The sequence below is a fragment of the Saccopteryx bilineata genome, chromosome 5, assembly GCF_036850765.1.
Source record: "Saccopteryx bilineata isolate mSacBil1 chromosome 5, mSacBil1_pri_phased_curated, whole genome shotgun sequence".
NCBI classification, from domain to species: domain Eukaryota; kingdom Metazoa; phylum Chordata; class Mammalia; order Chiroptera; family Emballonuridae; genus Saccopteryx; species Saccopteryx bilineata.
This window is the reverse complement of record NC_089494.1, coordinates 226,626,304-226,653,948: the sequence shown is the minus strand read 5'-3', so window position 1 is coordinate 226,653,948 and position 27,645 is coordinate 226,626,304. Positions and strand designations below refer to the sequence as shown.

General features: G+C 37.2%; 1 protein-coding gene and 1 pseudogene across 1 annotated transcript; one reads left to right on the top strand and one right to left on the bottom strand.

The window, feature by feature from the left end:
* Positions 1-793: 793 nt before the first annotated feature.
* On the bottom strand, positions 794-27,382 carry PDCL2 (phosducin like 2). The gene is made up of 5 exons (XM_066232876.1): positions 27,352-27,382; positions 25,927-26,017; positions 13,729-13,872; positions 2,631-2,839; positions 794-951 (listed from the first exon to the last, which is right to left on the bottom strand). Exons 1-5 carry the CDS (start codon positions 27,380-27,382, stop codon positions 794-796), a joined length of 633 nt encoding a protein of 210 aa, XP_066088973.1.
* Positions 5,028-6,759, top strand: LOC136338061 (F-actin-capping protein subunit alpha-1-like; annotated as a pseudogene).
* Positions 27,383-27,645: the final 263 nt, after the last annotated feature.

Sequence of the window (27,645 nt, the reverse complement as noted above, 5' to 3'; positions counted from 1 at the left end):
AATCATTTAAACATTGAACAATATTAGATGCTGGATTTACCACCCTTTTCTCTAAAAATGATGTTCATTATTAAGTCAAGATAAAGCATCCTGCAGGTCTTCTGCAGTATCCTAATATTGCATGTTTTCTCATGATGAATTATTCTGTGATTACTATTAAAACATAAGTAAGTTTCATAATATATTTTTCTCACTTTTCCTGATTTAAAAACTTAACATGTCATAGTTTTATGATCCTATTGCTTAAATAGTACTTATTAATTTTCTAAATTAATAATTATAACTATTAAAACAATAATAAGTGGATATGTTTTTTATGTACTTTTTAGAATCTTTATATTGCATTGTTATATTGAGTGGTTAATTTTTCTAATTGGTAAGAAATGTCAAAGAAAAGGCATATTGTCATCAATTTAAGAATTTTCACTCAGGGTCCCTAAATAATAGACTTTAAATTAATTAACATAAATTAAATGAAATTTTATGGTTTCTTTTCATCATATGCATTCATAGGTCTTTCTTAGGAAAGGAATAAAGAACACAGAGGACTTGTAATATCAGTGTTTTTGTCTAACATGGGTCAGAAAAAGATAAGGCACAGAAATATATTCAGGGTTTATTATAAATTCTGGTTTTGTTGGAGGCGATTTCTGAAATATCTGAAAATTCTTGAAATGATATCTAAGCTATAATTCTAACATAAAACTGAAAAAAAATCTATAAATTTTTTGATCTCTGATTATAAAGGCAGTGACAAATAAACACTTTAAAGCTATTTATTAACTATTTCCCTCTATTTGGTATCATCATTATCACTGTTTGAACTATTAGTGTCATCATAAATAGAAGCATTTCTAATTGAAGATTCCATCACATCGACAATGCCTTTTTTGGGGTTTTCTTCCAAATCAGTCTGTACTGCTCCAACTTCTGCCAGCTTCCATTCAAGTTCTGCAATAAATAACCCATCATTAGATTAAAATCTTAGACAAATTCAAAGAAGAATTTCTCATCTATATGAAACAGAAGTTGACTCTAATAATATTAATGTAGAAAAGGTATATTTAAAACTAGATGACAATGAAAATTACTACAATATCAAAACACACACTGGATAAGTAACAAGTGAGTTGTATAGAGATTCAGTAGTGAATAGGAAGTTAGATTATGAATTGGTCCAAAATCATAGAATGGGATAAATGGAAACTAGAAGACCCACAAAGGAATAAGATGTAGAAGCAAGAATAAAGAAGAGTAGGGGCCCTGGCCGGTTGGCTCAGCGGTAGAGTGTCGGCCTGGCGTGCGGGGGACCTGGGTTTGATTCCCGGCCAGGGCACATAGGAGAAGCACCCATTTGCTTCTCCACCACCCCCTCCTTCCTCTCTGTCTCTCTCTTCCCCTCCCGCAGCCAAGGCTCCATTGGAGCAAGGATGGCCCGGGCGCTGGGGATGGCTCCTTGGCCTCTGCCCCAGGCGCTAGAGTGGCTCTGGTCGCAACAGAGCGACGCCCCGGAGGGGCAGAGCATCGCCCCCTGGTGGGCAGAGTGTCGCCTCTGGTGGGCGTGCCGGGTAGATCCCGGTCAGGCACATGCTGGAGTCTGTCTGACTGTCTCTCCCAGTTTCCAGCTTCAGAAAAATACAAAAAAAAAAAAAAAAAAAAAAGAAGAGTAGGGTATTTGGGCACGGGGAAAGAGTATGAAACAAAGTATAAAAGAACAAATGAGTGTGTCTGTGGGTAGTGGTTGAAGATCTGCCTGGCTGCAGCAGAAACTAGAAAACACTGAGAAATAGATACTGCCCACAAAAATTAGGGGATATTTCAAAATGAATATGAAGCAACAAAAAAAAAGTAGCCTTTGATTTTTTTTTTTATTAAACAAGAACATCAAAAAAGCAAAAGATAAGTCAAAGAAAGTTCAATTATGCCAGAGGTCGGGAACCTATGGCTCACGAGCCAGATGTGGCTCTTTTGATGGCTGCATCTGGCTCGCAGACAAATGTTTAATAAAAAAAAATAATAACGTTAAAAATATAAAACATTCTCATGTATTACAATCCATTCATTTCCTACTGCTCATGTTCATGGTTGCGGGTGGCTGGAGCCAATCACAGCTGTCCTCCGGGACAACATCAAATTTTTATTGGATAATGTGTAACGTACACGGGTCGTTGTATGGCTCTCACGGGATTACATTTTAAAATATGTGGCGTTCATGGCTCTCTCAGCCAAAAAAGGTTCCCAACCCCTGAATTATGCAAATGAAATGCAAAACCAACTTTTATTTCATTGGTGAAAATGCACTAAAGGCTGAAAGTACTGGAGTATCTGCACGTTCCTTGATCCCCTAATTGTTGTGAACAGTAGATAGATAAGTGGGTTGAAATTCTCACACAAAAGATTCTGAAATTTTGACTTATTTGAGACAAGGAACCAGTAAGTATTTAAACAAGCAGGTGTTATAGTAAGCATATTATTGTAGGAAATTAATCAAGAACCATTCAAAAAGAGAAAGGAAGAAAGAGGAAAAAAACCTTATATTTTATGGCAATAAAAACATCCATGATATTTGTTAATTTAGTGACTTTTTCACCTATGTTTTTATAAACAAGTTTTTAAAATAACATCATTACCTTCTAGCCTGAGATTTATCCCTCCACATTCTATAATTCCAATGAATTTGCCTTCTATCTGACCATTTTTATAAACAAAAATTGTTGGTAAACAATTGTCATGGTAGTGTTGAATACAGCTATTCACGATGGCTTTAACAAATTTAGTTTCTGGAAACTTTCTTGCTAGAAGATTAAGATGCTGGTTGACCAACAAACACATTGGTATGCTAAAAAGAGAAACAGTACATACAATATCTTTATAAAAAAACAAACTACTCATCTCAGACTAACAAAATAAGTGAAACATATCCATAAAAAATATATCTTTAAATATTCTTTTAATAATATCTAAGAACATATCAATTATCACCCTCTATTATTTTTAGTAACAAACTGTAGAATCCTCTGATTTTCATTACAAACACCATTATAGACTGGGAATAAAGCTTTGCTACCATGGCAATTTGATGACTAACTAGGGCTAATCACATCTGACTTAGCATTAATTTAATCAAGCCAATTCCTAGTTTATGGGACACATGAGGGAAAAAAATGACACTTTTAGGGAATTTGTGGCTGTTCAGAGTTGAAACAAAGGGATCCCAACTCTTATTACCATCACAGAGTTATTTTCACACAGGATTATCAAATCCAAAATTCATCTCAAACTTCCTTGAATTTCTTTCTAACAGATATCACCCACATTTTTCTTTGGCATCCCACTTTTTGGGCAAATAAGTTTGTAAAATTTGTGTTACTATATTTGATTTTGCTCACTTTTATTATTAAAAATGGCCGCTGCCCACATGATGGCGCTGCCAGGTGACTCTGCTAATTACCTTCCTGCTTGGGAAGAGGCTTGATTATGCTAATGTTTGCTGGAGGAGGGGTTTTTGCACCAAAAGTTTGAAGAAGAAGAAGAAAAAATAGAAGGAGACCATGTTTTTAAAGAGAAGCAGCCAAGATGGTGGGGTGCTGAAGGAAAAGCCAGTTTGTGCAGAGAGAAGGAGATGGGAACCAGAGGGGATTGAGCTAGTTAGGGCCTTTGATTCTAGGAAAACTGGGAGAAAGTCAGTGGCTTTGGGAGCCCTGAATGAAAAGGGAAGTGTATTCCCACTGTGTGTATTTACTCATCCACTGGTGCAAGGCTAGAATAAAGGCATGGCCCTCCAGTTCTCAACTCCGCTGTTTCTCTACCGTCTGTCTGAATCTAATGTGAACCTGCACAAGCCTGGTGGCTGTGATGGCCACGGTTACTGGCCTTACACCACTCCATGCCACACCCTGTTCCCCATAATCCACAACTACTCCTCATTAGAAATTTAAAATTGATTAAAAGTGTGACCAAACCGTGAAATTCTTCTTCCTGCTTTATAACTTAAATCCAATTACTTCCATTCTTCAATTTTTTTTTCTCCCAGCCTATCATTCACTCAGAGCTTTATTAAAATGTTTCAAAGCTAGTCCTCTACTTTATCCCATACTTTTTCCATTTCCTATGGGAATTTTCTCTGTTATTCTGCTTCCTTCTTTTCCTATTTTCTCAATCATTCCTTCTCCACTTTAAATAAATCCATTCAAGCTAATTAAGTTTTAAAAAGTCCCTTACTATCCTCTGTCCTCTTCTAATAACTACTCTCTCTCCTTCTGTTCATAGCCCAAATGAAAAAGAAAATGAAAATCTGTATGATCTGTTCACTTTCCTTTTTCAAAGCCCTCTTGTTTTGGATTCTTTAATAACTTTTCACTAACTTCTTTTTTACTGCTTTGACTGCCTTTTCCTATCTTTGCCTCCAGTGTATATGTTCCTTGTGATAGTGTCCTGGACCCTCTTCTTAGTCCCAAAGTCCAGACACATTCACTGGGCAATTTTATCCATTTTGATATAAACAGCTAATGAACTTCGACTCTCCTCCTCTCTCAAACCTATATATATATATAAATCTAATCTTTCTTTTGTGTTGTCTTTTCTTTAATAAACCTAAATTTGATAGTAGTTTTTCTTTGTCTTTATACTCATTTCCTCATCATTCATATGGTGCATATTTGAAATAGTGTTATGACAAAAGATTAGTGTGAACTGTGTTAATCAGGGAAAGCTTCCTTGAACACACAAAATTGTTATTTTCTGTTGTACTGCTTTGTATGTCTTTTGAAATATTTATTTATTTATCATTTTAACCAAGGAGGTGAAAGACCTATCTATGTATTGAAAACTATAAGACAATAATGAAAGAAATTAAAGAAAAAAGCAAATAATTAGAGAGCTATTCCATGCTCATGGATTGAAAGAATCAAAATTGTTGAAATGGCTGTACTACCCAAAGCAATCTACAGATTCAGTGCAATCCCTAGCAAAATCCCAATGGCTTTTTTTCAAAGAAATAAGAATAAATAATCTGAGAGCAGACCAAGATGGCTGACTTGGAGGATCGGGTGTCCAATGGGGAGAAGGTACCCATAGCTGCTAAATTCATCACTCATGCACCCCCAGGGGAACTTAATGAAGTATTCAATGATGTCTGGCTACTACCTAATAATGACAATCTCTTTGGGGAGGGAAAGCACATGCATTTTCCCAGTATAACATGGATTAGTTCATGCCTGTGAAGATAGAAGGATGTGAAGATTAGGTTTTAATTACAGAACTGGTGACCTGGGTAATGGCAGATTTTTAGATCCAAGAAACAAAATTTCCTTTAAGTTTGATCTCTTATGGAAAGAAGCAAGTAACCCCAGCCAGAGGAAGCAGATGGAGGTCTGAAGTCTTGGAGAGAATCATGCAACAGCGCTTTACGGGTCTACGTGAAAGACCATTATTCCAATGGCTTCTGTACTGTTTATGCTAAAATTATAGATGGCCAACAGGCCATTATTGCGTGTAGTGAAAGCCACCAGTTTCAGCCTAAAAATTTCTGGATTGGAGATCAGAATGGAAGTTCACCATCACTCCACCTACAGCCCAGGTGGTTGGAGTACTTAAAATTCAGGTACACTATTATGAAGATGGCAGTGTTCAGTTGGTTTGGTTAGTCATAAAGATGTACAGGATTCAGTAACTGTTCGAATGAAGTCCAAACTGCCAAGGGGTTTATTAAAATCATAGAGCATGCAGAAAATGAGCATCAGTCAGCAATTAGTGAAAACTATCAAACATTGTCAGACACCACATTCAAGGCCTTGCGCCGGCAGCTTCCAGTTACCCGCACCAAAATCGACTGGAACAGGATACTCAGCTACAAGATTGGCAAAGAAATGCAGAATGCTCCCTGGCCGGTTGGCTCAGCGGTAGAGCGTCGGCCTGGCGTGCGGGGGGACCCGGGTTCCATTCCCGGCCAGGGCACATAGGAGAAGCGCCCATTTGCTTCTCCACCCCCCCCCCCTCCTTCCTCTCTGTCTCTCTCTTCCCCTCCCGCAGCCAAGGCTCCATTGGAGCAAAGATGGCCCGGGAGCTGGGGATGGCTCCTTGGCCTCTGTCCCAGGCGCTAAAGTGGCTCTGGTCTCGGCAGAGCGACCCCCCGGAGGGGCAGAGCATTGCCCCCTGGTGGGCGTGCCGGGTGGATCTCGGTCGGGCGCATGCGGGAGTCTGTCTGACTGTCTCTCCCCGTTTCCACTTCAGAAAAAGACCAAAAAAAAAAAAGCAGAATGCTTAAAGGCTGAATGTAGGATTCTTCAGTACATGGTCTCAGCGTATGGTCATATGAGAAATATGTGATTTATAAACAAGAGTGATATTTTGCTAGGGTTTTCAAAGTTAACAGGTTTTCTAGTCTCATGGAATACTGTTGAACCTATAGCATTGTCTTGATACTTTTGTGCTCTCTGCCTTGTAATTTTGCTTTCACTTTATCTACTTGTAAATTTTTTTTTTTTTAATTCTGCCACATTTAATGATGGAGAGAGAGGTCTATCCTGGAGTCATTTTACTATTTAGGACATTTTCCTAGCCACAAAGCCCTGTCACTCATATGGACAGGTAATGTGTCCAGTGCTTCTCTCCCCCCGTCCCTAGAGTACTCCTGGTACTTCCGTGGTTTATCTGATCCACCGGCAGCTGCAGGGCTTTGCTACCAGCGATAGCCAGACGGGAGGCACATTCATCCTTCTCCCCTCGACTGCTTTGATCATCAATCACAGCATTCTGTAACTGTAGTTTTCAAAAGTTTAGATTGGGGCTTTTCAGGTTCTTTTTTTGGGCAAAGGAAGTTTTTCTGGAAATACCACTATAGCCAGCTTCTCTGGGGAAGTTGTCTTTACATTCAAAGACTTGAACCACACACATTCCCTGCACGTGAACATGTTTGCTTTCTTCCCTCCCTCACTGTCGGTCTCCTTCCCATCTAGGACCATTATAGTTGTAGACATCTGCATTTTTAGCAGAGTTTTACCCGTTTGTTTGTTTTTTTTTTAATATTCAAGAACTGCTGACATATGAGCGATGTAGCTGAGTATCAGACTTGAAACATGCAGATGAAGAAACAATAGGAATCTTGTGTTTTAATACATTGTGGCAGGATTGTACTATAAGCAAATGAATCAAACAACTCTGTAAATCACAGACAAAACCTAAAAACAAACCAAAGTGAAAAGGATAACTTCCAGGCAGTATCTTTCTATTGTAACCTATTGTTTGAGGGAGTACTAATGATTTGTTCTAAATAGGATGTAAAACTTGTTCCAAATTACTTTTCCTCAGTCTTACCTGCCAAGAACTTATGTAACTATGATATAGCAACCCTTCCCAGGTATATTGGCAGGCGTATGTGTGATCTCAGAATACACAGGTGACACAGATATGATATGACAACTGAAAAGGTGGATTCATTTACATTACACTTCTATGACCAGGTCTTAAAGGAAGGTCAGTTTTTAAAAAACTAAGTAGTGTCTTCCTACCTATCTCCATATAGTCAAAAAAGGAGGATGTGTGTGCTTCAGCTTTGTTTTTGTTCAGTAATACAGTCAAGCAAGAGTTTGTTGCCAAGTGACCTATTGAGCTTTGTAAGCATTTTTGTTTATTTTAAATAAAATATATTTGTATTATTTGTCATTCATACTATCCATCCATACCACACTATCCTTGTATCAGGTAGTCCAATAGAAATATACGTGTTTTAAAAGAAAAGAAAATTTAAAAAAAGAATAAATAATACTAAAATGTGTATAGAACTACACACAGAAAAGAAAGAAAAACCCTGAATAGCCAAAGTAACCTTGAGAAAGAACAAAGCAAGAGGCATCACACTCCCTTATTTAAAACTATACTACAAAGATACAGTACTGGTAATTAAAACAGTATGGTATTGGCATAGAAACAGACACATAGATCTGAGGAACAGAATGGAGAGCCCAGAAATGAACCCAGACATATATGGTCTATTATTTTATGACAAAAGAGCCCACCAAGAATATACAACAGGGAAAGAACAATCTGTTCAATAAATGGTATTGGTAAAGTTGGACAGCCACATGCAAAACAAGGACACGTGATCACTGTCTTAATCATAGGCAAAAAATTAACTCAAAATAGATAAAAAATTTGAACCTGAGACCTAAAACCACAGATATCCTAGAAGAAAACATAGGTGGTAAGCTTCTTGACATAGGCTTGGCAATGATTTTTTTGAATCTGAAACCAAAAGCAAAAGCAACAAAAACACAAATAAATAAATGGGACTACATCATACTAAAAAGCAAACAAATCATCCACAAAATGAAAAGGCAATTGACTGGAAGAAAATATTTGACAAACATATATCTGATAAGGGGTTAATATCCAAAATGTATTAAAAATAAAACCCATACAACTCAATAGCAAAAAAAAAAAAAAAAAACCCAAAAAACAATCAAACCAAAAAACAGGCAGAAGATCTAAATAGATATTTTTCCAAAGAAGACATGCTGATGGCCAACAAGTACATGAAAAGATGTTCCACATCATTAAACATCATGGCAATGCAAATCAAAACCATAATGAGTAATCATTTCATACCACCTAGAATGGCTGTTATAAAAAAGACAAGAAGTAACAAGTGTTGCCCTGGGCAGGTATCTCACTCAGTTGGTTAGACACTGCTCTGACATATGAGGATTGCAGGGGATCAATGGTGATTACTGAAGACTTGACTTGTGGCGTAGTGAACACACGATATGGTTTACAGAGATGGGTTGTAGAATTGGGCACCTGAAACCTGTATAATTATGTTAACCAGTGTCATCTCAGTAAAATTCAATTAAAAAGTAATAAAGCTAAAAAACGACAACAACTAATGAATGCATAAATGGGTGAAGCAATAAATTGATGTTTTTCTCTCTCTTCCTTTCTCCCTCTTTAAAATCAATCAATAAAGAAAAGAAAATAATAATAAAGGAATAACAAATCTTGGAGAAGATGTGGAGAAAAGGGAACCATGTTGGTAAGAGCAGTCACTATGGAAAACAGATCTAAGTTTCTCATAAACTAGAAACAGAACTATCATATGACCCTGAAATTCTACTTCTAGGTATTTATAGAGAGAAAATGATAACATTAACTTAAAAAAAAAAAACATATGTACCTCCATGTTCATTGCAACATTATTTACAATAGCTAAAATACTAAAACAACCTAAGTGCCTATCAATGGATGAATGGATAAAGAAATGTGTGTATATATAATGTAATAGTATTCAGCCATAAAAAAGAATGAAATTTATCCATTTGCAACAACATGGATAAACCTTGAGGACTTTATGCTATGTGAAAGAAAGACAAGTACCTAATGATCTCCTTAAATGTGGAATCTAAGAAAAACAAAAACTAAACAGAAAATAAGCTCATTGATACAAAAAACAGACTGGCAGTTGCCAGAGGTGGGGGGTGGGGGAGGGAGAAACAGGTGAAGGAGATCAAAAGGTGAAAAAAAAAAGTCAAAGCAGGGAATTACACCAAAACAAAATCTTTTTTTATCTTCAGCTGACATATATAAACATTCATTTACTAATCTTGATATTGGCCCATGCGCTGCTTGTTGGAGTTCTCCATAGTTTATCTCATCTAAAGTATACCATAATTCATTGTCTTCTGTATTTTCTTAGTCCTGCACTCAGGCCAAAAATCTCCCTTTCTTCTACAACAGCTAATCAGTAATAGAATATTGATTACATTGGTTTAGTGGATGGCCTACTAAAAGTATTATTAGAAAAGTATATACTGCCTAACTTAAATATCAATTATAAGTTTCAATTTTCTGGCCCTGGACAGTTGCCTCGGTGGTAGACTGTCAGCCTGGCGTGTGAATGTCTCAGGTTGAATTCCCAGTCAGAGGACACAGGAGAAGTGACCATCTGCTTCTCCACCCTTCCCCTCCCCCTTCTCTCTCTCACACTTTCTCTCTCTCTTCCCCTTCTACAGCCATGGCTCAATTGGTTAAAGCACATCAGCCCCAGCGCTGAGGACGGGTCTCCATGAAGCCTCTGCCTCAGGTGCTAAAAATAGCTCAGTTATGAGCATGGCCCCAGATGGGCAGAGCATCAGTCCCAGACTCAAGTGGCCGGGTGGATCCTGTTCAGGGTGCATGCGGAGTCTATCTCTCCTCCTCTCACTTGGAAAAAGAAGAAAAAAAAGTTTCGATTTTTCTCAAATAGGTGAACTGAATCCACTAATATCTAATGTAGATTCATATTAGTATTATGGTCAGAATGAGAGCTGAGTCAGTAGTACAACAGATACTTAAGAGGTGGGTGGTGTGAATGGCAGAAGGCAGTGGACATTGGTGGTGGCAGGGAGAAGTATGAAATTAAGAGGATATGATATAACAGATTGTGGTGCAAGGAGAAAGTAGTTGCTTGAAGACAGTTATGACAGCAAGTGGTAAGGGAACCAATTTGGATTTGGGGTTCAGGGACCCAAATAAAAGTTATAAAATATAAAGGACAGCTCTGATTTCAGAAAACAAGAGCCTAACCTGACCAGGTGGTGGCATAGTGGATAGAGCGTCAGACTGGGACCAGAGGAGCCATGTTTAAAGCCCTAAGGTCGCTGGCTTGTGCGCAGGCTCATCCAGCTTGAGCACAGGCTCACCAGCTTGAACACAGGGTCGCTGGCTTGAGTGTGAGATCATAGACATGACCTCATGGTCGCTGGCTTGAGCCCAAAGTCACTGGCTTGAGCAATGGGTCACTCAGTCTGCTGTAGCCCCCCTAGTCAAGGCACATATGAGAAAGCAATCAATGAGCAACTAAGGTGCCACAATGAAGAACTGATGCTTCTCATCTCTCTCCCTTCCTGTCTGCCTGTCCCTATCCATCCCTCTCTCTTACTCTCTCTGTCTCTATCACAAAAAAAAAATCAGTTGGGTGTAAAATAATGTAAAAGCACTATTCCTTCAAAATCAGAATTTGGGAACATGTATAATAAGATCGAATAAAAACAGAAACAAGCTGACCCTAAGCTCAGTCAGGGTTAGTTAGATCCCTCTAAGGTGCCCTAAATAGGCTGAGCCTTCACTTGGATGAAGAATGGGCCCAGTTCTGTAAATTTAGTGGCAAAGAAATATTAAAATTATAAAACTTAGGAACCTAGTATAAAAGCAAATTCTTACCCTCTCATAATTATAAAAGGCAGCTAGAAATACAAACTTAATAGTTATACTTCACTTTCCAATATGAAAATTTTAAGTAAATCCATTATTAAAACCTAAACTTTTATAAAATACAATTGTAACATAATTTTTTCTGTTTTTCAAATTTGATTATAATTTTCTTTTTTTTAAAGTTTATTTTTCTTTTTTTTTTTTTTAGATTTTTTATTTATTCATTTTAGAGAGGAGAGAGAGAGAAGTGGGGAGGAGCAGGAAGCATCAACTCCTGTATGTGCCTTGACCAGGTAAGCCCAGGGTTTCGAACCAGTGACCTCAGCATTCTAGGTCGAAGCTTTATCTACTGCATCACTACAGGCCAGGCAGATTAATTTTCTTAAAATGTATATTTAACACTGACACATGAATGCACTTTTTCCCTTCTTTTCCAAGAGAGAGGAGGGAAGGTAGACAGATTCCCGCATGCGCCCTGACCAGGATCCACTTAGCAAACCCTATCTAGAGCTGATACTCTGCCCATCTGGGCCATGCTCACAACAGAGCCATCCTCAGTGCCCAGGGCCAATGCACTTGAACCAATTAAACTATGACTGCTGGAAAGGAAGAGAGAGAGAGAGAGAGGGAAAGAAGAGGGGTGGAGAAGCAGATGGTTGCTTCTCCTGTGTGCCTTGACAGGGAATTGAACCCAGGACATCCATATGCCAGGCCAACACTCTATCACTGAGCCCAGCTGGCCAGGGCCAGATGAAAACATTTTCTTAATATCAAGAAAACTAATATTTTATATAACTTTCTTAGAATGCAGAAAAAATCCTTCTGAGTTCACAAATATTTAAAATATTATAAAAACAAATCCTTACTCTTTTAAGTTCATCAAAGCATGTGACAGTTTTTAAAACCATGAGACTGAAATGCATTCAACCTCTTCTATGAGCTTTTGAAAATTATTGGTCAAACGTAGTAATTTATCTAGTAATAACCATTAAAATAATTGTATACCAGGGTATGGTAATTCAGAACCAATATCTATTCTGCATATCCTAATGGGTCTCAGGAAAGACATCCAATGTATATAACACTTCGGTATATAACATTTATGACATACAAATCCTAGTATTATAAATGTTACTATTTCACATACTTACTATGAAGAACCAAAAGCAGTAAATCTCCAAGTTGATAGGAAAAACAGGAAATGATTATTTTTAAGACTTTAAACTACTAAAAAATTATTTACTAAGCATTTTAGTTATAGTAAAAATAATGTCTTCTTTTATGGGGTATGACTCCTATCAAAATTTGTCTGAGGAACCAATGAGCTGGTGGTAAACAGCAAGACTATCATTTGCATAAATTGCTCTGTACAGAATTTCTCTGAGGACCTGAAGAGAGAACGCATTTTTTATTCAAATAATGAAATAAAGACAATGAGGGCTTTTGTCATGGCCTCTATTCCTGGATTGGCTTGGAGCTCAGGCAGAGGGCCTGGGACCTAACACTAGAGGTACTGTCTCTATGAGAGATTTGTGAAACTATGGGAACTTGCAGCTTCTCTGTGGCACAGAGTTGGGGATAAAGTCCCTTCTTCTCAGTTATCATCATATCAGGCTGAGGAGGCAAGGGGACATATGGATTATACTTAGTACAGCTAAGCACTCTAAAATTAACTATTGGGAATAGTTAACTACCAGGGGAATGCAAGAGAATTGTACTGTAAAAAGAGATAAGAGATATGATATATCCAAATGCACTGCATGATTCTTGATTGGATCTTGTTAAAAAATATATGTATTTATTTAATTTAAAAAAAAATTATTAAATTTATTGGGGTGACATTGGTTAAAAATGTTATACAGGTTTCAGGTGTACAATTCTATAACACATCATCTGTATCTTGCATTGTGTGTTCACTACCCCAACAAAAATATAAGTACTTATAAAAGACATTTTGAAGTTAGTTGGGAAAATTTAAGTAAGAACAGGGTATTTGATGCTATTGAGAATTACTGTTAATTTGTTAGGTGAGAAAATGCTATTGTTACGTTAGAAAATGCTATTATGGTTATAGAAAAATGCACTTATGTTTTGAAAATATATACTGAAGTACTTAGGATAAAAGTGTCAAGCTGTGTGTAATTTACTTTGAAATGGTTCTGCAAATATACACACACACACAAATGATATAAATATGGCAAAATGATAACTATTGAATCTACCTAGCCAATATTTAGGGGGCTCATTTTATCCTTATTTCTACTTTAAAAATTTTCTGTAAGTTTTATTTAAATTAACTGCCAAAGCATGCTTACTTTTTTCTAAAAAGTGTGACAAGTTCTTTAAGTTAGAAAATATATTAATATACCTAATTTAACCCCTGGAGCCAATGACTCTATACTTGTATGTACATGTATATACATATATTTCCTTTTTGTGAGTACTCTTTGCTATATGCTTTATAAAACTAGAATATGTATCTTAAAACATTAGCATATTAATATTTTGCAAAAAAAAAAAAAAAAAAACCACAACGGTAATTGCCTTGATCTGTATAGATGAATTACAACCCATACATCTTTGTCTGCATTTGTGACTTCATTCACATACTGATTTCCAGAAATTTCTCTTAACTCTCCAAATTTTTGTTTTTTCTTAAGAGCTTTCCATTCCTGTAACCGCTTCTCTCTAAGTAAAAAAAAAATGAAATAAAATTACATAAGAAAATTATTATATTCTTAAGTTCATTCCCATACACAGTAATAATTTAGGGCAGTGAGTGTAATGCTAGTACATACCAAGCACTTTTGATTGAATTAAGGTCCTGGCCGGTTGGCTCAGTGGTAGAGCGTCAGCCTGGCGTGCAGGAGTCCCGGGTTCAATTTCCGGCCAGGGCACACAGGAGAAGCGCCCATCTGCTTCTCCACACCTCCCCCTCTCCTTCCTCTCTGTCTCTCTCTCCTCTTCCCACAGCCGAGGCTCCATTGGAGCAAAGTTTGCCTGGGCGCTGAGGATGGCTCTGTGGCCTCTGCCTCAGGCGCTAGAATGACTCTGATTGCTGCAGAGCGACGCCCCAGATGGGCAGAGCATCACCCCCTGGTGGTCATGTTGGGTGGATCCCGGTGGGGCGCATGCGGGAGTGGATCTGACTGCCTCCCCGTTTCCAACTTAAGAAAAATACAAAAAAAAAAAAAATAATGATTGAATTACTATTAATGATAAGATAATGCCAAGTTCTATGTTTATATGGGAATTTGTGTTATCATGGGTATTGCAAGTAATAGAAGTTAGCTACTGACTTAAATTTATTTTTATTTAATACTAGGTCTTCATCCTAGCTATAAAGGGTTTATTTAGACATTGAATCAACAAATTCTCATATACAGAATTCTTATATACTTAAGGGAGAATATATAATAATAATAATGGCTAACATTTACTGAGTGCTTATTATGTTGCCAGGCACTGTTATAAGTGCATTACATTAACTAGTCCTTGCAAAAGTTTTATAAAGTTAACACTATTATTATCCCCATTTACATGCTCTTAACTATCATGCTTACCTGACCTTCAGTCCAAGGCCTTTCTGAATATGTATAATTACTTGTTATAAAATTTATTGCAGGTAAAAAGGTGATAGAGAGGAATGAGAAGTTTGAACCCTAAGGGCAGACTAAACTGGGTTTAAACACCAGTTCCCATCTACTAGCAGCATGAACTTGGGCAAGTTATTTGATCTCTCTAAGCTTCAGTTTCCCCAGCTGCTATGGGAATAATACCAATACCTTCTTGCATAAGACTTTTGGGAATTAAATGAGATAATACATGTAAATTTCTGAGGATGGTGCCTAGCACACAGTAAGCATTTCATGTTACCTCTTCATCTATAGGGAGCCTTAACACTTTCTTAACTCTCCAAATTTACCTACTCTGATTCCATTGTTGAATGCTTGGATTCCTGAAGCAAATCCAAATGGTTTCTTATTCATGTGCTAGGTTCTTCAAAGTTACTAGTTCTATATCCCTAAGTTATATTGGAACTACTTCCCTTCTTTCTGTATATTAACTATATTTTTCTTATTTTCTATATTCTTGATGCTCTGGCTTTTGGGGCCTTGCTGATGCTGGACAGACTGCCCCTCCCAGGTCTAGCTGGTTCTGAAAGATAGCAACCTCTTGCTGGAGAGCAGATTCTTCAAATGCAAACCAACCAGTCCAGAGTCCAGTCCCTCAACCAACTCCTTATTAAACTGAACCATTATCCCTCTGCCCTAATTGTCCATGGGCCAGGTACCAGACAGCTGGAGACAGGAACTGTAGCTCACACCCTGCCAGAATTATTCAAACTAGCCAATCCTAAACCTGCTTGCCTGCTTTGCTTGCCTTTCCCATGAAAAACACATGAAGGCTGGTGCCCACGCTATCCCCTCACTCCTGCCTCTCGTCCAGTGTGAGTGCTTCTCCGTGTGGCCCTGCGTTGTGGTGCAGTGAGTAAAAAACTATCTTTTCAATGGAAATTATATCCTGATCTGTTGGCTTCACTATACCTAATACAAAATCCTGGGTATAATTTAAAACACTTTGTCCTTATTTCACATATTAGAAACATGTCAGGTGAAATCACTCTACAAAACAAGTAATCCAAGCAAAACTGAAGCCTAGAGGAAAATGCCAAGAATAACAATTCACGTCTAGGACTCGCCCTCTCACAATGTTCAAACTGAACTCCTTCAATTTTCCCTCTCCTGACCCAGATATTCAGAATTTACAGTTATTCCAAAGGTCTTCTAGGAGCCAGACTTTATTTGCAATGAGTATTTAGCACCATTATCACTAACTTTCCTCAATTTTATCTCACAGGCTTAATAGTTTTCAAAATTTTGAAGAAGTTTTTGTTCCAGTGATGTCACCATGCCCTACAGTACAACTATTAACTATATCTCTTCCTCCTCCCTTCTAATACCTTCCCTTTCTCATTTTTCTTTGTTACTTCAATGGAATTAGTAAAAGACCTGGGTTAGTTTTGCCATCAGCAAGTGACTAAGAGCTCAGTGGCTGCATTTTATACGCAACAATCATATCAGTTAGGATTAAGTTGAATGGACAGAACACCCTCTAACTATTTTAAGCAGCAACAAATTTAATCTACAGAATTAAGTGCTTTAAAAACTCAGTGGAAAGATGGAGGAGGCTCTAAGTTGGGCTACCAAGAATGGCTCAAAGCATGTTACAAAACTGGTCTGCCAAGGGAACAGGTTTTTCTGCTGCAATTCAGAAACTTGGGGAATATGGAACTACTGTTCCAATTGTGCCCTAGTATAAAACTCCTCTGAGGATCAGAAAACTGGTGTAACAATTGTTCTCTCTAGGAATCTATTTCCTTAGTAAAGATGGGGATAAAATAATTGCAAAAGACGTATCTGATCAAGAACTGTTATCCTTAATATATAAAAGCTCTAAAAACTCAACAGTAAGAACAAACAGTCTGATTAAAGAATGGGCCAACAACCTAACAGAAACCTCACCAAAGAAGATATACAGATGACAAATAATGCATTATATGAAAGGATGCTCCACATCTATGTCTTCAGGAAAATGCATATTAAAACAAGGGACTGCTACACACCTAAGATAATGGCCAAAATCTGGAACAGTGATGCCACCAAATGCCAGAGAGGATGTGAAATAACAGGAACTTCCATTCATTGGTGGTGGCAATGCAAAATGGTACAGCTTTTGGAAGATAGTTTGAATATTTCTTATAAACTAAACATACTTACCATAGGGTCCAGCTATTGCACTTCTTGGCATTTACACAAAAGAGTTGAAAATATATGTCCACATAAAAACCTCTGTACAGGTGTTTATAGCAGCGTTATTTATCACTGCCAAAACTGGAGGTAATCAAGATATCTTTCAGTAGGTGGATAGATAAATAAATTGTGGTACATCTAGATCATGGAATATTATTCAATACTAAAAAGAAATGACCTACCTATTAAAAGACATGGAGGAAACTTAAATGCATATTGTAAAAGAGTAAGTGAAAGAAAACCATCTGAGAAGGCTACTGTATGATCCCAACTATAAACCAATCTGGAAAAAAATCCCAAAAATATGGAGACACTAAAAAGATCAGGAGCTGGCAGAAGAGAAAGATAAATAAGCAAAATACAGAGGAGTTTTAGGGCAGTGAAAATACTCTGAATGACCCCATAATGATGGATACATGTCATCATGCATTTTCCCAAACCCACAGAAAGTACAAGACCAAGAATGAAGTGCAGTGTACATGATGAACTTTGGCTGATGATGATGTATTGATGTAGGTTAATCAATTATAACAAATATATCATTCTTGCAGGGGATGCTGATAATGGAAGAGCCTATGCATATGTAAGGGCAGGAAGCATATTAGAAATATCTATACCTTCAACTCAATGAACCTAAAACTTCATTTTTAACAAAGTCTTGAAAATTTTTTGTTGCTATTTTGTTGTGGCTTTAAATGAGAAATTCACTTTAATATTCAGTACTCTATCAAAATAAATACAGAAGTTTATCTTAAGAACAAGTAAAATTTTGACCTGACCAGGTGGTTGCGCTGTGGATAGGGCATCAAACTGGGATGCAGAGGACCCAGGTTCAAAACCCCAAGGTCACCAGCTTGAGCACAGGCTCATCTGGTTTGAGCACAGCTTACCAGCTTGAACCCAAGGTCACAGGCTTGAGCAAGGGGTCACTTGGTCTGCTGTAGCCCCCCAGTCAAAGCACATATGAGAAAGCAATCAATGAACAACTAAGATGCCAAAACAAAGGATTGATGCTTCTCGTCTCTCTACCTTCCTGTCTGTCCCTCTCTATGTTTCTCTCTCTCTCTCTATCTCTGTCACATACAAAAAAGAAAAGAACAAGTAAAATTTTGAAAGTTTTCTTTTTCCTTAGATCAAAATTTACAGCAGCTATATGAAAATGCCATAATTAGGTGGCAGAGTTGAATGTTTGATGTGAAAGATGCAGGTGAAATGACTTCTTGTATAGTATCACTTTTTTTTGTGACAGAGACAGAAACAGAGACATAGAGAGGGACAGATATATAAATATTTTGTTTTATATCTCTAAAAGATGAAGATAGTTCACAGATCAGGTATTAAACAAATAATCCTATTCTTTCCATTTAAAAAAATTTATTGTGGTAAAAAACAAAACATAAAATTTACCATGTTAACCATTTTTAAATGTATAATTCAGTGGCATTAAGTACTGTGTCCATTTTTTAAAATGTTTATTTAAATGAGGACCCTATTGGATTAATACAAGTGGCTGTTATATTTCCTAAATCTCATTTAATTCACAGATTCTTTACCATGTATTTTTAGCTCTAGAAAAATTTTTTTCTAGCAATTTCTTTGTTGAAAGAAAATTGCTTGTTCAAAGTTTTCCATAGTCTCAATTTTGCTGATTGCATATCTTGAAGTCAATTTACACAGAAATCTAAATTTTTAATAACAATGCTAAGCGATTATTTTGCAACAAATTTAAGAACCGTGGGACTGGAGATCTAAGATGACAGCAGAGTAGGTGGAAGCTACACTCACCTTCTCCCAGGAACAAACTGGAATTACAACTAAGTTATAGAACAATCATCCTGAATAACTAACTGAATACTAGCTGAAGAGAAGTCTTTTGACCAAGGATTTAAAGAAACCACATCCCACATGGCCAGTGGTGGTACAGTGATAAACTGTTGGCCTGGAGTGCCAAAGTCACCATGGTGTTCAAAGCCCGAGGTTTCCAGCTTGATCCTAGGATCACTGGCTTGATCCTGAAGTCACTGGTTCAATGCCCAGTCAAGGGACATATGAGAAACAATCAGTAGCTGCACAAATAAAGCAGAATGACAAGTTTGCTTCTCTCTCTCTCTATTCCTTACTTCTCTTTCTCTTTCCCTCTCTCCCTCAAAAGAAGAAGAAGAATATGACACATCCAGACTGTTAGGAAGAGCAGAGAGAAAAGGGCTGGCCACACTCCCATGGATGGTGGCTTACATTCTGAAGGGATATCTCAGCTGCAAGGGGTTCCCCCTTAGAAGCATAGATCTTAACCACAAGCTGGGCTCCCTAGCCCAGAACATCTTAGCTAGGAATAAGTGCCCACATAACATCCAGCCATAAAAATCAGTTGGATTTCTGTCCTTCAGGGGGATTGGGAGTCTGCTAGAGACACAGGTACCCTCTTAAAGAGTCAATGCACAAAATTTTGTTCACAGCCACTCATCCTGGGCTCCTGTAGAGAGAGGGCAGACTGGACTAGAGTCACATGAGGAGAGTCTGGGGTTTTTAGTTCTGGGGAGAAAGCTGAAGAGACAGCCACCAGAATCCTTGTGCTGACTCATTCTCCAATATTGCAGATGCCATCTTTCTTGTGTGGACTACTCTCCTCCATGTAGTATCAGTCTGGGGGAAAACAATTGCCCGACACTCTGGATTCCCCTGCACTCCACTCTGCAGAGTTTATGTCCTGCTATCAGCTGCCTGGGCCAAGGTATAGAGGTCTGGTCAAACTCAAGGGGTGTCACTGACTGAGTTGAGTGGATTTGGGACTGGTGCTACCCCCCCCCCATATTACCCTAGACCTCACTGATGCTTTAACCTCATGGGAAATCCAATAGAACCACCCTCCATCCTTCTGGCAGACCCACCTGCCCCATTCTTACTGGCTGTGACCTGCTAACATCAGGGCAAAACCCAAGACAGACTTAATTGTGGCTCTGAGGCAGAGGCCACACCTTCCACCTTCCCCAAAACCTGACCAGTACCTTCCCTTCACAGGACAACCACTCACCTCTATCTAGTAACTCATTGTGAACCTACCTCCTGCAATTTGAGTACTGCCTGAGGCTCTTTTAGCTACTGAGACTAATAGGCAGCTGGTAAGTGGGGGCAGGCAGAAGTGGATGTCAAGGTACCTTGGGACTTTTTGTAACCTGCCTCCAGGCCTAGGGCTGGTAAAAGCAAGCTTTAGTGTACAGATGGTCCTTAATGCATGTACTCACGCTCAGCAGAAACAGTTACAAACTGTGGGTTACTTGTAACTCCAAATTGGTTACCCAGGAGCAGTCACAGGCAACATCTGTCATTGGCCCACAGCAGAGTCCCTTCCATGAGACCCAGAATCAACACACCTAGTGGCAAGCTTCAGAAAACATCAGAGCAGGATTCAATAAGCTTCACAAGTGGCATCTCCAATGGGTGATCTCAGCAGACATCAGACCATTCTAAGGTGAATTCATGTGGTTAACACCTGCACAGCACCTCACATACTATGATTGGGGCTGGGCCTCACAGTCAGCCAGCCTAAGAGTTGATCCCAAGCACAAATGGGATGATAGCAATCAAAGCTCAATTACAATATGAGGGCCCACATAACACACATAAGGGACATTCATGGAGCACCCAGCTCAGGTGATCAAGTGATGCACCACTTGACCTACAGGACACCCACTACTTAAGGCCACTCCACAAAGACTGGGAGTTATAGCAGACCTATCTAATATATAGAAACAAAGAGAGAGGCAGACAGACAAAGAGAGAGGGCAGCATGAAAAATAACATAGAAACCATAAATAAGGGCCAATTAGAAATGAAGAATACAATATCTGAAATGAAAAATATGCTGGAAGGAAAAAAACAGTAGGTTGGATGAGGCAGAAGATTGAATTAGCAATTTGGAAGAAAAGGTAGAAAATAAAAACACCCAATCAGAGTAGAAAAAAATTTTTTTTTAAAGAATAAGGATAATTTTGGGACCTTTGGGATAACATGAAGCATAACAACATCTGTATCAAAGGGATACCAGAAGGAGCAGAGAGAGAGAGCAAGGGATCAAGAACTTATTTGAAGAAATAATAACCAAAAATGTCTCAAACCTGGCGAAGAAAAAAGACACAGAAATCCAGGAAGCACAGAAAGTTCTAAACAAGATGAATTCAAGGAGGCCCACAGCAAGGCATATCACAATTAAAATGGCAAAGGTTAAAAGACAAAGAGAAAAATCTTAAAAGCATCAAGAGAAAGACTGTCAGCTGATTTCTCAACAGAAACATTTAAGGCTAGAAGAGATTGGCATTCAAAGTGATGAAAAGAAAAGACCTACAACCAAGATTACTTTACCCAGCAAGGCTATCATTTTTAAATTGATAGCATCAATGACAATAGTCTGGGACCCAACACAACAAAGTAATTACTGATAAGGAAGGATTTCTGCAATTTAGTTACTTTCGGTATTTGTTATATACTTTTTGTTCCTCAATTCTTCCATTATTGCTTCTTTTTGTATTTAGCTAATTTTTTTAAATACCGTTTTTATTTCCTTCTTTTTTCTTTTTTGGTATTCTTTAAGTAGTTACTTTAAGGGTTAAAATTACTATCTTACAATAACCTACTGTGAAAAATATCAACTTAGTTTCAACAGCATACGCACACTCTGTTTCCTATATCTCTCCATCCCATCTCCTCCTTTATATTTTTGTTACAGACTACATTGTTATATATTATGTGTCCATTAACATAGATTTACAATTGTTGTTTAACTAATTTTTCTTTTAAATCATATAGAAAAAAATGAGCTAAAAATAAAAAGTACAGTAATATTGGTTTTTATAATTGCCTATGTAGTTACCTTTACCTATGTTATTTATTTCTTCATATGGCTTTGAGTTACTTTCTATAGTACCTTTTAATTTCAGTCTGAATGACTCCTGTAGCTAGTTTTTAGGACAATTCTATTTATTTATTTTTAAATTGAATTTATTGGGTGACATTGGTTAATAAAATTCTATAGGTTTCAGGGGTACAATTCTATAATACCTCATTTGCATATTATATTGTGTGTTCAATGTCCCAAGTCCAGTTTTCATCCATCACCATGTATCCCCCTTTATCCTCTTCGACCTCCCCCACTCCTCTTTCCTTCTGATAATCACCATATTGTTGTCTGTCTATGAGGTGTTTTTTTCTTAATCCCTTCACCTTAGCTTTTTACCTAGGAATGTTTTAATTTCTTCATTCTTATAGCAAAGCTTTGTCAAAGATTCTTGCTTGATAATTTTTTTTCTTGTGGCACTTCAACAATATCAACACAGTCTTCTGGCCTTCAAGATTTCTGATGAGAAACTGGCTGATAGTTTTATTAAGAGTCCCTTATATGTGACAAGTACCTTTTCTCTTGCTTATTTCAAGCTTCTATCTTTGTCATTCTACAGTTTATTATGATGTGTCTTTGTGTGGTTCTCTTTGAGTTTATCCTACTTGAAGTTCATTGAATATCTTGGATTTGTAGACTTATCTATTTCATCAAGTTTGGGAAGTTTTCAGCCATTATTTCATCAAATACTTTTTCTGCCACTTTCTCTTTTCATCTGCTGGGGTTCCTAAGTTACACATATTGGTTTACTTAATGGTATGCCACAAGGCCAATTAGGCTTTGTTCACTTGCCTTTTTTTCTTTCTATTCCTCAGACTTAATTTCTATTGTCCTGTCTTCAAATTTGCTGATTCTTTCTTCTTGTTGTTGAAATGTGCTTTTGAAGCCCTAGTGAATATTTTACTTCAAATATCTTACTTTTTTGTTTCAGAATATCCTTCTGGTTCCTTTTTATAATTTCTATCTCTTTATTAGTATTTCATTTTGTTCATACAATGTTTTCCTATCTTTGTCCATGTCTACTTTTAGCTCTTTGAGCATCTTTAACTAAGTAATCTTAAAGTCTTTTCCCAGTAAGTCTGACATCTGGGCTTTCATAGGTATATTTTGAATTGATTTATTGTATTCCTATGAATGGGCTGCACTTTATTCTTTCTTTGTGATTTTTCTTCTTGAAAATTGAACATTAATATAGATAATGTGATACCTCTGGAAATCAGATTCTCTTCCTTCCCTATGGTTTGTTTTATTATTATTTATTGTTATTATTTTTAATTATTATTATTGGAGCCTCTATGCCAGGGATCAGCTTAAGGTGAAACTATTAGGTTTTCTCTGAGCCTTCGTCTTTCCCAAGACTTTAAAATTTTTCCATATACATGGTTACATATATTTTTAATGTCCATAAAACAATAGATGTGGCTCCTTTAAATGCCCTGGAAGCCTCCTTAGCCAGTGGGGATTGACACAAAGATGACCAGGCTCTGTGTCTGTACCTCTACATCACAAGCAGCAATCCACAATCAGAACACAGAACTTTGATATTTAAGGACAAAGTCCTTATTGCCCACCCTACTAGAGTAGCCTTTATCAGAAATACAGGTTTCTGTCCAAACAGCTGCCTGCAGTGAAGCTAGAGGGTGAGAGATGGATAGCTGTTAGCAACTGAAATCAACCAATACTAATTGCAATTTAGCAGCCAAGTTTAATCCTGGAAGCTGAAAGTGTTAAATAGACTTCAGAGTTCCATAGCTGTCACTTCAGACAGTTTTAGCCAATATAATTGTTGTCTAGGTAAAGAGATGAATACCTGAAGTTTTCTATTTTGCCATCTTTCCTGATGTCAACCTGGTCTGTCTTTTTAAAAACCCTCAAATTTTGGTTTCTCTGATGTATTCTTATGATTATATTGAGGTTATGAAATATTAAAAAGTATGCCACAGGCCCTGGCCAGTTGGCTCAGCGGTAGAGTGTCGGCCCAGTGTGTAGAAGTCCCAGGTTCAATTCCCAGCCAGGGCACATAGGAGAAGCACCCATCTGCTTCTCCACCCTTCCCCCTCTCTTTTCCCTCTATCTCTCTCTTCCCCTCCTGAAACCAAAGCTCCATTGGAGCAAAGTTGGCCCCAGTTCTGAGGATGGGTCCATGGCCTCTACCTCAGGTGCTAGAATGGCTCCGATTGCAGTGGAGCAATGCCCCAAAGGAGCCGAGCATCACTCCCTGGTGGGCATGCCAGGTAGATCCAGGTTAGGTGCATGCGGGAGTCTGTCTGTCTGACTCCCCCCTGCTTCTCACTTTGGAAAAATGCAAAAATACAAAATGAAAATAAAAAGTATGCCACAGATGTGATATGTCTTCCTTAGCACATCATATCTGGAGTTATGTAATGTCAATATGTATCATTCATCATTTTAACCTTGGTCATTTTCCTAAGATCATATGCACCAAAACTCACACTGGTAACTTACTATTTCCTCCTTCATAATTACTAAATATTTGGAGGAGGAGATACTTTGAGATTATGTAAATACCATGCTTCTACTTAAAATTTCACCTACCCATTTTAGCATCTATCAGCAGATCTTGCCTATGGGGAATTATTGCTGTGATGTTCAGATGGTGATTTTTCTATTTTCTTCATTTTATGCTTACTCATTAATTGGAATTCTTTAATGAGAAAGAAATGAAATTTCTTCTGAATTTTTCTTCATGTATTCAGTTAATTATTTACATCTCATGGATATTTATTTTACAGTCCAATATTATATTAATTTTGTTGTTCCATCCTGGTCGTTGAGAGATGTTTTAGTTTAGCTCCTATGCCTTAAAAATTTTTTAGCACTTCTTTACTTGCTGGCACCATAAGATGCTTAAGACTCATACTGTACTTTCTCAATTCACATTGTAGAGTAAAGCAGTTTTCCAGGGTACACTGGTCTATTTTTACAAATGCTAGGTGTGCTCATTGCTGCTTGAGTATTTCTGCTTCTAACCCAATTCACTGATTTTTGTTTTGTTTTTTTGATTTTTAAATTTTTATTGATTTTAATTTATTGTGTTTACATAGATTCTAGTGTTGCCCTGAATGTATCCCCCTTCCCCAGGATTCTCCTCAACATCTCTCTTGCCCTCCTCCCTATTGCACCCTCCCCCTTTCCCTTCATGTTTTTTTTTTTTTTTTATGTTAAAACAATCTTGCATTCCAGGGATCAGTTTTACTTGTTCAGGGTGTATTATTCTTTTTTTAAACTGATAGACTTAATTTGTTAATATTTTGTTTAAAATGTTGTGCCTATATAGAAATACTTTTTTATAGTATACCATTTTTTACAATTTTTTTTAGATTTTATTTATTCATTTTTAAAGAGGGAGAAGAGAGAAAGAGAAGAAGAAGAAGAAGAAGAAGAGGAGGAGGAGGAGGAGGAAGGGGAGGGAGGAAGAAAAAGGAAGACAGAAGACGAAGGAGACGAAGAAGACGACGAAGAAGAAGATGAAGGAGAAGGAGAAGGAAAGAAAAAGGGGGGAAAAGCAGGAAGCATCAACTCCCATATATACCTTGACCAGGCAAACCCAGGGTTTTGAACCAGAGACCTCAGCATTCCAGGTTGATGCTTTATCCACTGCACCACCATAGGTCAGGTATTTTCACATTTTCTTTGTCTGGTTTTAGTATCAAAATAAGTTGAATTTTGAGAGAATTTGTAACTGGTAATTAATTATTAAATGATAGAAACCACTGACAGACATCATGCTAGAAAGTCATGGCCCTTTTTTAATCAATCATTTATTGATATTTCCACTTTACTCATGTGTCACTTGATAAAGTTCTATGGTACATTATTGGGTAGTTTTTAATTTAAGCAAAGGCATAAACATTTCTGGAAAAATTCCAACTTATATGAGTTAGTTTTAAAATCTTATTTAAAAATTAGTTTTGTTATATTTTAACCTATTCTGCAGACAAAATAGGGCTTTATTTTAATACATTCTTACAATACTTCATTCCAAAACTCATAAATTACCCCAATTAATTACAGTACCTATATGTTTCAATAGCTTTCATATCTTCTTCATCAAATTCATCTTCAGCTTCCTTCAACTGCGTAAGAGTCATTTTTTCATATGGTTTAACTAAAACAAAATAAATTATAGACCAATTTTATTTCAGAGTCACATATCTAGAAAAAATAATATATTAGATAAATGGAAATCAAGGCTATCTTTAGTGTCATTGTGTCTGCAATGTATAAAGCTATTTTGTGGCTGACTGCTTCAGGTTTGTTCAAAGTGTTATTACTTCTTCAGAGTTCACAGAACTACCAGGCTACATTTAAAAATAGATGTAAAAATCAATTTGACCTCATAAATTTAGATTTTCCCAAGTACCAGAAATTCTTGACAAAAACTACATACTACACAGAATGATCAAAATGAAAGGTAATCACAAGGTATAGAAATATGGTAGAGAGAAAAAAAATACTCACTAGGTTAGATACCAGGACATTTCAGCTCTGTTATTAACTAGCACGTGAATTTCAATACACGAATTAGGAATTTTTGGTATTAGCAAAAATATGGATGGGACATATTAAATGATTTCTTTCCTTTTTATTTAGACAATTAAATTTAACAGGGTGACATTGGTCAACCAGAGTACATAGATTTAGTGAAAATATCTCCACATCATTTGGACAGTCGATTATGTTGTATACCCATCACCCAAAGTCAAATCATCCTCTATCACCCTATATTTTGTTTCTTTTTATGCCCCTCCCTCTCCCCTCCCCCTGGTAACCACTTTCTTTCTCCTCCCTTCCCCTCCCCCTGGTAACCACTGCACTTTTATCTATGCCCAATGAGTCTCAATTTTGTGTCCCAATTATGTATGGAATCATACAGCTCTTAGCTTTTTCTGATCTACTTATTTCATTCAGTATAATGTTATCAAGGTCCATCTATGTTGTTGTAACTGATACTATGTCATCATTTCTTACGAGATACCACCTCATATCTGTTAGATTAGCTCTTATCAACAAGACAAGTAATAACAAGTGCTGGAGAGGCTGCGGAGAAAAAGGAACCCTCATTCACTGTTGGTGGGAATGTAAATTAGCACAACCATTATGGAAGAAAGTATGGTGGTTCTTCAAAATATTAAGAATAGAACTACCATATGACCCAGCAATCCCTCTACTGGGTATATATCCCCCAAACTTGAAAACATGGGTACATAAAGACACATGCAGCCCCATGTTCATCGCAGCATTGTTCATGGTGGTCAAGACATGGAAACAACCAAAATGCCCTTCAATAGAGAATTGAATAAAGAAGATGTGGTCATGTATACAATGGAATACTATTAAATGATTTCTAATATCTTCTCTCCACTGAAGTTCATGGAATACACTGTTACTACCATAACCATATTATCCCCTTCATTCAGCCCACCAAATGCACAACTATACCCAGTGCTTCTTTCTGTAAACGTAAAACCATTTCTTCAATTTCATCTTTTGGTTCTTCTTTTGGAGGAAGAATGCCAAAATCTCTTAAAATTTCATTCCATTCTGTATCTTCATTTGGATCCTGTATAGAAATAGAACATCTACTAACATAGTTGTGTATTTCATTATGTGTAAAATTTACATGTAGCATTTTTAACTATGCAATTGTTCGTGAACTCTACAGATAACTATACAATTAGTTTTAAAGAATAACACAAAGTGGCCTACTTTTTTCCCACTTCTCAGAACTAATGG

What these genes read in the sequence shown, in the direction of transcription:
- PDCL2 (XM_066232876.1), bottom strand. Translation starts at nt 27,382, where the DNA reads ATGGTTTTACGTTTACAGAAAGAAGCACTGG. An exon ending in TTTACAGAAAGAAGCACTGG is followed by an intron (nt 26,018 to 27,351) that starts GTATAGTTGTGC and finishes ATTTTGTTTTAG; the next exon opens with TTAAACCATATGAAAAAATG. An exon ending in GATAAATCTCAGGCTAGAAG is followed by an intron (nt 952 to 2,630) that starts GTAATGATGTTA and finishes TATTTATTGCAG; the next exon opens with AACTTGAATGGAAGCTGGCA.